General features: G+C 34.9%; 1 protein-coding gene across 1 annotated transcript; it reads right to left on the bottom strand.

Annotated features, from left to right (window-relative positions):
• Positions 1-1,026: 1,026 nt before the first annotated feature.
• Positions 1,027-8,854, bottom strand: LOC112051065 (CCR4-NOT transcription complex subunit 7). The gene is made up of 8 exons (XM_024089535.2): positions 8,516-8,854; positions 8,309-8,419; positions 7,622-7,731; positions 6,187-6,300; positions 5,914-6,032; positions 5,139-5,296; positions 4,522-4,662; positions 1,027-3,876 (listed from the first exon to the last, which is right to left on the bottom strand). The coding sequence occupies exons 2-8, from the start codon at positions 8,417-8,419 to the stop codon at positions 3,760-3,762; spliced, it is 870 nt and encodes a 289-aa protein (XP_023945303.1). The 5' UTR covers positions 8,516-8,854; the 3' UTR covers positions 1,027-3,759.
• Positions 8,855-10,333: the final 1,479 nt, after the last annotated feature.

Genomic DNA, 10,333 nt, shown 5'->3' with positions numbered 1-10,333 from the left:
GCGGTAGACATAGACAATGTTTTTTTTCATCAGTTTTCGCTACCTACATATTAATCACTGTCAGATTTTCGAAATTTAATAAACAAAATAAAAAAAAAGTTTGCAAAATTGTGGGAATTACAGAGCCCTTTTTATTTTCATTGATTTGCTACATTTTATTGCATAATCCCCGCATACGAAGCCACACATGGCTTCGATACTTTAGGATTTTTTTTCTGTCTATTTAAAATCAGATTTTTATTCATCTACCTTACGAATCATGCATTTCTTAGTCTATACGAAGCCATCTGTACTATTTTCTAAATTAACATTTAAATACTATTTCTAGTTTTATGGTAAATTAAATATATTTTCATCGATAAAATATTCAATTTCCATTTCGTTCATAATTAATGCAATATGAGGATTAAGTAGAATGAGGGCATTATATTCAATACTACTAAGCTTCACCACGCTGCATAGAAAGACTCATTCTGAATCATCTTTATTCTGTGATTAAGTAAAGGTCTTTCCAAAGAGATTCTTTGTTAAGTAGTCACTTTTGGATGTTAAAATGGTAATACCCAAAAGTACCAGACGGGCGGCGGCGAGCGGTGAATTCGAAACTCGCACTTGCGAAATATACAATACATCGTTTCAGAATAGCTCTTCAGACCATTAAAAGTATAAATTGTTCTTACTCGACTAAAATACTAAAGTAATCCGAACTAGGCATTAGGCCTAGTTCAGACTACTCTATTATCTTAGTCAAGTACGAACGATATCTGGGCGGTAAATCCAAAAATCGTTGGTACTTGACTAAAATACTAAAGTAGTCCGAACTAGGCATTATAGGCCGTACAGACAACCGTAGAATTTTAGTCGAGTAGTATTTTAGACGAGGTAAATCCATAAACTAAAATACTAAAGTAGTCTGTACGGTCTATTAGGGACAATTGTGACGTGCAAGTGTGTCCACCACACAACTGGTTCCCAAGATAACCCAAGGATTACTAGCTTTATATAGGAGTAAATAAAAATAACAACGCCACTTTAAATGTATCTATTATAGACGTAAAATAAATGTTTACCTTAATTAAATTATTATTTTTATCACAATTAAAAACATATAAAATTGAAATCTTAATAACAATAATAAAAAATCATACATTATATTATTGATCAATATTGTTTCATGATGAAACTTTTATCAAATAATTTTCTATAAGCAATCATAGTTTTCTCTTCTAGCTGAATACCTTTGTTATGGTCAACAGGCTTGCGCTTGATTACAATCAAGCCTGATGGAGCAATGATGAGGTCTACAATAGGGTAGTTGACTCATATCAAATTGAATATTTAAATATTGATTTCGAGTAGTAGGTACATGAAATAAGGGTCCGAAATATATCGATATCAATTAATAAAGGTTAGATATCAATTAATAAAGGTTAAGGATTTCTTAAAAAACTTAATTTAATTATCATGTATTTTTTAAAATTATCCAAACGTCAAAAACGCTGTTCTCCATTTTGTGACGTCACTAACACATTTGATGTACTAAACGTCGAATTATTAGTTAACTAATACTTTTGTCAAACGCTCCATTTGTATGGGATTTACTAAAGTGACGTCATAAAACAGTTGAAATATAGATCGTCATGGCCGACAGGCGTTTTGGCTCGTATTGTCAAAAATATATTTTTTAAAAACTAAAATTTTCATGTAATCACGTCACAAAAAAATGTGATTTTTTTTCAGTCTAGTAGAATGATAATGAACTACCTATTTAAGACCATTAAAAAAAGGGTCAACTAGCCTTTGGGACGCTTGCCTAGAAGGTGCCTATTTATTCTTGCCTTAAAGGTGCTTAGATAGTAGGTGGCAGTAAATAGACGCCGGAATGGCATTCCATATTTTAACAGGTCGAACAGTGGCGTAGCGTGCCCTGGGTGGCCTGTATCAAAATAGTTGGGGGCCCAATAAATGAGCGGCAAATCCCGAAAAATCTCTTAGTTTTAGATTTACCGCTAACTCTTTCATCACAAAGTAAAGTAAAGTACCAAAATGTTTCTGTGACATACATACTATAACTTGGCACCTTCGATCGAAACACTACCGATAGTCCGCGCGGGCCGCGGGCGTGTAGGGATGAGTGAAAACCCACGACTGATGCGCCTCACTTCCCCGCACGCACGATTTCACACCCGCGCATATCATGGGAGTGTCATCAACGAACTGGCCAGACTATACACAAGATTTAATATTTTTTTTTGGTATCAAGTGTGCGAGTTGGTGTTAATGTAATCCAAAATATTTCAAAGTCTAAAATAAAATGTAATCCAAAAAGTGGGAACTTTTTGAATTATATTTTACTAATTTTTGCTTTCACACTTAAGGGGGCTTTGTTGTTCGGGGGGCCCGTATAATGGATACGGCTGATACGGCTAGCTACGCCCCCGAGTTCGAACCCATAACAACTATGTATTACAATCAACTCTTAAACACATGCCATAATTATTATTATTAAAAAAAAACTAGATTAATACCTGTCTATATAGTTAGAATAGAAAGTTCACAACAAACTATTCATAATTTCCTAATATTACATTAATTTATTCTTTCAGTGATTAATGAACTACATTATTGAAATACTTATATGCACAATGCACATATTTTTAAAGTTTATTCTACAAGTTTTTGACAAATATTTGTATTTTTATTTTTTGGAATTTTGATGTTTTATATAAAACTGAGTGGGTACTTAAACGCTGCGTTCATATTGTCCACTTAATTCTAGAACAAAGTCCCTGCAGAAATTTAGTATTTCATTAGACAGGTAATAGTCCAAGATATATCAGATTAAAAGGAAATGTGAAATATTCATACATAAATCTACAAGAAGCATTTATATTTCGTGCGTCTATATTATCAGATGTGTCACAATTACTACCGTACATATTCATTATAATGTCCACATATGTTGAAAGATTGCCTCGTATCTTGTAATCTCATCAATAAATGATTACACATTGGCATAATCCAAACTTGAACAATGTAATTTAAATTGAAATTTCTTCCAAGGTTCCCCATTTATTTCTAGAGTAGTTTCATACAAATTTAAAATTCACGTAAACATTTCGTTTGCTGCCTCTACTCTTACATACTCAACTGCCTCATAGGTTCAGTGGTTACTCTATGTGGCTTCAGATCACAAGTTCTGGGGTACGAGTCCTGGTTAGGCTGTGAAGTATTGAGCTTTTCTTTTGTCTATAAAATCTTTTAACCCGGAGTTGCCTTTGAGAGCATGTTAAGCCTTTATTCCTGCTGATTATCATTATTACTATTTTAATGTTACAATGGGAGTTTACATCATCCTAAGTTTGCTTTATTACAAAGCTCCATATCTCCTCTCCTTTATGGACGGAGGTCTGGTCCTATAGTCTTGGCAGACAAAATGGCTGATCATTATTATTATGAAGAAATTATCTGGAGTGTGACAATATTAACATTTTATGGATTCACTGTGCAGGTCCATTGAGTCGTAGAGAGAAATACTAGTACTTGTGACCACAGGTTAAGGAATTCCTTTAAAACTAGTTACACTTACTGTCTCCACTCATGTAAGCGAAGAAGAGAGAGTGCCACAAATAGATACATGGATACAGCGAATGTGTAATACGTGTATTGTTCTTTTACAAGACAAATTTAACCCAATTCCTTATGATGGAACACTCTCGGTTGCGATGCCAGATTTGACCCGCAAGCCGAATCCGCAGATCAGGAAGAGTTGCCATTTTCACCGTTGTCTTGGAAGGTGGTAGAGTTCACAGAGAATGGTGCACCAAGTCCGTACAGGTGTCCGCTTGAACTCTCAATGTTGTCGTCAAAGAATATCTGTAAAACATAATTATTAATAATAATTCTAAATATAAAGAGAATCAGGGAAAACCTAGGTATTGATGTGTTTATTCTTGTAAATGGTAATTTTTATCAAAAATTTTGCCCAGACAAATTAGTAACAAATGGTTAATTTACATTAGTTTGCTAACCAGTTAAGTATTGGGTTACTAGCGGACGCCCGCGTCTTTCCGCGTGGAATTAAATTTTTCACAAATCCCTCGGGAACCATCGATTTTTCCGGGATAAAAAGTGTAAAGTAAAGCCTACGTGTTAATCCAGACTATATATCTCTACTACTCTACACCAAATTTCAGGTGATTCGGTTCATAAGTTGCGGCGCGAAAGAGTAACAAAGTTTTTTGCAAATCTCGAGAAACCATAGATTTTTCAGGACTAAGAGTAGTCTATGTGTTAATTCAGAGTAAAATCTATTTCCATTTCAAATTTCAGCCAAATGGGTTCAGTAGTTGCGGCGTTAACGAGTAACAAACATCCAAACATACAAACTTTCGCGTTTATAATATTAGTAGGATGAAAGATTATGTTATTCTTGGATTATAGAAAATTATTATTAATAATTTTCAAGATAAACATTTCATTTTAACTCATAATATGTGCAACAAAAAAAAACGGTCTTACCTCTTTGATTTTAAAGAAAGCCATCCCAGTAAGATGGGAGTCGGAACCTGCCTGGTGTTGGGGCCCCACCCTTCTTAGTTCCAGCTGGTCAGCTACTTCTTGGAGACCACCCTTTAAGTTCTTGCACAGTTTCATTAAATACTAAAAAAAAAACATACATACAGCCGAACGTAGAACCTCCTCTATTTTTAAGTCGGTTAAAAATAAGTAAATAATAAATCCCCGGCTGGGCTGGTTGAGGTTTTCTTAATTGGTCCAGGTCTGGCTGGTGGGACGCTTCGGCCGTGACTAGTTACCACCCTACCGACAAAGACGTACCGCCAAGCGATTTACCGTTCCGGTACGATGTCGTGTAGAAACCAAAAGGGGTGTGGATTTTTATCCTCCTCCTAACAAGTTGCCCACTTCCATCTAAGATTGCATCATCACTTACCATCAGGTGACATAGTAGTCAAGGGCTAACTTGTAAAGAATAAAAAAAAAACTACTTCAAATTATATGTGAAGCTAAAGGCCTTTTAGTAGCTTGAGCTCAAAAAGGATTGACTTCAAATACTACAATAAAAGGCTAGTTTGAAATAAAGCAAGAAATGTTGTATTATGTAACAGTAACCTCACCTTGACATCATAAACTGTTGGAAAATATATTCTTAGGCTTTCAAAGAAGTCATTTTCATCTTGAGGTAAGTTTTGATCTGTAAGTAATTTGAGTAGATACCCAAAGTCATATCCAGAATGAAAGCTGAGCCATTTTATGTTATCCATTAACACTAAGCCTGTAATTAATGTAATTTTTTAATTAAAAAAAAAAAAACAATAAATATACTCTGTCTTTAATGTTGTTCTTCTTGTTTCAAGGTATATATTGTCTACTTTTGGAAGAATGTTTTGCTGTGGATATAGTGCACAGACAAGCTTCTGTTAATTGTATACTATAGTATTAGACAAATGAAAGCTTAGATAAATTATACAGGGACCTGCCTCGCTAGATCTCAGTCAAAGTTCAAGAAATAACGATCTGCAGGTTTATTAAAACTATTTCTATAGAATCAATGTTTCATTGCTGTAATTATTTTCATTGTGTAGAGAGCTCCCAAAAATGCCAGTTTGTGTAGTGAGGTGGCAAAATGATCTACAACTTCTAGTTTACTAAAAGATGAAGTTATGTCTAATTTTTAAGTATCTCTAAGTTAATAATATCAAATTTGTAATAAAAACAATATCTCAATCACAACAATTTGTAATACAAACAATCCTTCAGCTGGAACTACAAGACATGATCAAGTAATCGAATATTCTGTGTAACGAGTGTAAGTGATGTGTTTTAATCTGTATAAAAATTACACATGTGTGTGTTACGAATCAGGTGTGAATAGTTTACATGTGTTATTACCTGATGTCATAAGAAGTTCTGCAAATTCCAAAGGTTCAATTCCATCTTCCTCATGTTTCCGAAATTGGAGTCCAGAGTTTTGAAGCAAATCAATGGAGTCTTGTGCATACATGTCTTCTCTGAAATATAAAAACAATTGTGTGGGTGACCAACCTAAAAAGTTTTATGAGGCAAAAAAACATTTGGTGGATCAACTAGTAATAATATACTGTAATGCTTTTTTTTATGTCTAGATATAATTATTTAAAATATTCTGTGAGTTGAATTACTTACTGTAGATTGAATTTGAAGTTAAACTGCCATGTGGTGTATCCTGGTGGAGTTTTACCATTTTCATCCATGAATGTAAGACCGAGCTGTATTATTCTCAATAAATCGACATTACACCTGCATTAATAAGAGATTATTAAGTATTTTAATCATTGACCTCTGAAATTTCACTTAAAAACTGGGAGTTTAAGGTTGAATTTTCAAATGCAATTTCTTGAATTGAGTGCCAAGAAGTTGTTAGGCACTCATTGAGTGGGGACGTTTTTTGGTCTATGATTGTGCATCAACTTTTTAATAGGTGATAGATGATTTTAATTGATAATTCTCATAACTCTTCAATGATTATTAATAAAAATAATTATCTATTCTAAATGTGGGTTACTATTATTACCTACATACTCATTTTCAAGTCTTGCCAAGTTTTCAGTTTCAGAAAACCAAGGTTATTTGTCAATGATTTTACACCATGTATATTTTAAATGGTACTCCTTAAGGCATGCTTATTAGAGTGACAGTATGAACTTTTAACAAAATACCTACGTGACTATACTACTTATACTATAATACTTTGACGGCCTCCGTGGTGCAGTGGACTTACAAGACGGAGGCCCTGGGTTCAATCCCCGTCCAGGTCTGACTGGAGGGAGACATCAGCCGTGGCTAGTTACCACCCTACAGACAAAGACATACTACCACCAAGCAATTTAGTGTTCTGGTATGATGTCGTGTAGAAACCGAAAGGGGTGTGAATTTTAATCCTCCTCCTACCAAGTTAGCCCACTTCCATCTTAGATTGCATCATCGCTTACCTGATACTTGTAAAAAATAAAAAAAACCAAAACAGAACAGATGGTGAACAGATTTTCATGTTAAAATTCATTACAACTTTTAAATATTGCAATATTAATAGTTTTTATTTATGGTTGTTCCATTAACATTATGGGACGTAGGATCCCACAATGCTGGAATTGGGACCCCCACACTAGATGGACTAACAACATCAAGCAAAACACAGGCATTCACTGGATGCAGGCGGTTCAGTATCGTAATGTTTGGAAGTCCTTACAAAAGGCCTATGTCCTGCAGTGGATGTCCATCAGCTGATAGTATGATGACGATGAATAGTTATTAAAATTCATATCATCTTTGTCGCTTGTTACAGAACTTGGTAGGTTTGAAATCTATGTTTATAATTAGGCCACCTAAAATAAGTTATAGGAGCTTCAACACCCAAAGAGCACACAACTGAGTCTTACGTTGAAACTTGTGCATACTATCTTCAGTTTGCTATCCTATCAGACTATGAGAACAAAAGAATAGAGAGTACACCTGTGCTTTTGCACACACTTGTGCAGTATAATCTCAGGTTGGGTAGTTTCAATGTGATAAGCTGCTGAGACCAAAATGATGTTACATTATAATTCTTAAAAGAGTGTACCTGAGTAACTGATACTGGTAGTCTGCTGTGGATCTGAACTCTCCAATGGGTCTTGCAACAACTCCGGGAAACTCAGTGTCCATGGCAACCCAGTGGTATTTTAGTACTATCTGTGTATAGGTAAGTTTTTATTATAGTTATTCTAGATGGTACTATTGGTTTAGGATGAAATAGTCAAGTCTGTCTGTCTGTTAGTTTAGTGTTTAGCCTATGTGGCTTTAGATCACGAGGTCCTGGGTTTGACTGTGAAAAATACTAGTTAAAATTCTCAACCTGGAATGGGGATTTCTGTGAGCCCTGCGCCTCAAATAGTATGTTACATTGATGGTACCGGTCACTATCATTTACATCTGATAGAATTGTTAGAGTTAAACATAATCACTCTAAACTTGTGAACCCTCATTGGAGTAGTGTGGTGAGTCTAAGCTCCATATTCCCTCTAATATAAGGAGCGAGGCCTGCCCCTGTAGTGGGCATTTTAAAACCCTGACAATCATATTAAGTAACACCTTTGTGTGTGAAAACATGATTTCCATAACCATTGCTTAGCAACCCCTTAGAGACAGTAGATACATATTTTATAAAAATGTTTTTGCTTTGCTTAGGCAACACAAACGAGGAAAGAAATATAATAGAACATAATCTTCCAAGTATGGCGTAACTAAAGAACGTCCTTGACATACATACCTTTCTGATAATTTGGAATTCTTCATGAAGGTTGTGATTCCATACATCTTTGATGCCACAATCACTGGTTCCTGGCAGTACGGATAGTGCCCCAAAACTTGCTGCTGGCATCTATGATTAAAAGAAAATTTTATCATTTTACAATTATAAAACACTTGCTGCCTCGATCGAACTTCTAGGACCAGACTTCACAATATTTTTACTAACCTTAAACCGATTGTCTGCTTCGCGACGGCTAGATTCGTCTGATTTTTGCGACGCCGTGGCTAATGTTTTAGGAATTATCAACGTAAATAATAATATAAGCAAGCCACTTTAAAAAGAAAGCTTGGACGCGATAAGTCTCCGCTTGTAAATAAATAGGGCCCGTAAGCAATAGACTCTTAGGTTTCTAAACAGATTTAGGCTTTAGCACATAAATAAAGAAATGAAGATTTATTCAAGGGAATGTATTACATCAAATTTAAAATAATAAAAAAGCAATCTAAAACAAATCATCGCAACAACGAACATTCAAGTTTCAACCCACAGACAAATAGGATAAAAAAAATAGCACAGAGTAAAAATCAAGGAACATTCAACATATTTCCTCAGGAAAAATGTCAAATGACTGCCAACCGCCAGAGTTTTATGGTTTTTTTGCATAGAGGAATTAGAAAATGGAGATGCATCGCACTCAAATTCACGAACAAAATTGTCTGTCGTTTTTTGAGGAGGACGAGGTAAACTCACACATCGAAAATATTTAACACCATTAAAATTTTTCTATGTCCATACACTACAAACATCGATTCTATAGCAACAGTTTTTATAAACGCGTTAGATCATAGATTTTTGGTTTTTGCCAGAGGGATAACGGTTAGCGAGGCAGGTCCTGTTATTTAAATGGTCTAAGTTGTTTTGCAAATAATGGCCGGTGAAAGCTAAACGAAGATGGCGCTATCAGCGCTGGTGCCTTTATTACTGTTGTCTGTGACGTTTTGTTGCGGGAAATTTAAAATAAGTAGCCGGTTTTATTCACAAAGACCTAATTTGCAGTTTGTTATATTTAGGCTAGGCACATCAGTGACTGGTACATTAAATACAAGGAAGCAACTATGTTACAGCGAAATCCTATACAATGGGTATATATATGAATGCTGAAAAGTAATTGACATTTTGCTACTGATACTGTATTGTAATAAAATTTTTCAATCTAAAAGTAATAGGCATTAGCAGGCAACAGACTTGTTGCTGTTAACAGAACTTAGAAAAAAACTTCGTGTAACATAAAAAAAAACAAACAATCCGTTTTTAGAAAAAAAAAAATTCTAGTAAAAAATCAATGTTTCATTAGGTAGTTGAAACAACTAGGTATGTATTTAAAATAATTTCCGAGTAGAAAATCAATGGGTATGTAATTTTCTTAACTAAATTTCAACACTTTGTGGCTTGCACCGCTGTATATTTTTTTAAAATACAAAAGAGTTTAAGGTAGCCGTTCTTGGCGACCGCGACCTGCGACCGCGCGACCCACTGCTTAGTATGAATTTATAAGGAGCACTAAACAAAGCCCGAGACCGCGTCGCTCGCGCGACCGTTTTTGTTTAGTGTTCCATAAAAATTCACTAGCTGAAACCACGCGGTAGGAATCCGGGAATAATATATGTATAGCGTAGCCTTCCTCGATAAATGGGCTATCTAACACTGAAAGAATTTTTCAAATCGGACCAGAAGTTCCTGAGATTAGCGCGTTCAATCAAACAAACAAAAAACTCTTCAGCTTTATAATATTAGTATAGATACTAATCAGTGGGTCGTGTGTGCGACCCCGTCGCGGTTGCAGGTCGCGGTTTCGCGTCGTGGCCGGTTCTCTTATTTCACCAATTTCAATATCGTAGGTAATGTATCTCATTACGCATATGTGCCGTAATGTAATGTAAAACGTTATTATCATCAGTCTAAAAACAAACAGTACTTTTTAAATCTTAGCAAAGAGTTTTTATGTCAAAAAGTGCTCAACATTTTATGAATAAAATTAACTTT

This window comes from Bicyclus anynana, chromosome 6 (assembly GCF_947172395.1).
Source record: "Bicyclus anynana chromosome 6, ilBicAnyn1.1, whole genome shotgun sequence".
Classification (NCBI taxonomy): Eukaryota; Metazoa; Arthropoda; class Insecta; order Lepidoptera; family Nymphalidae; genus Bicyclus; species Bicyclus anynana.
This window is presented reverse-complemented; position numbering and strand designations above follow the sequence as displayed.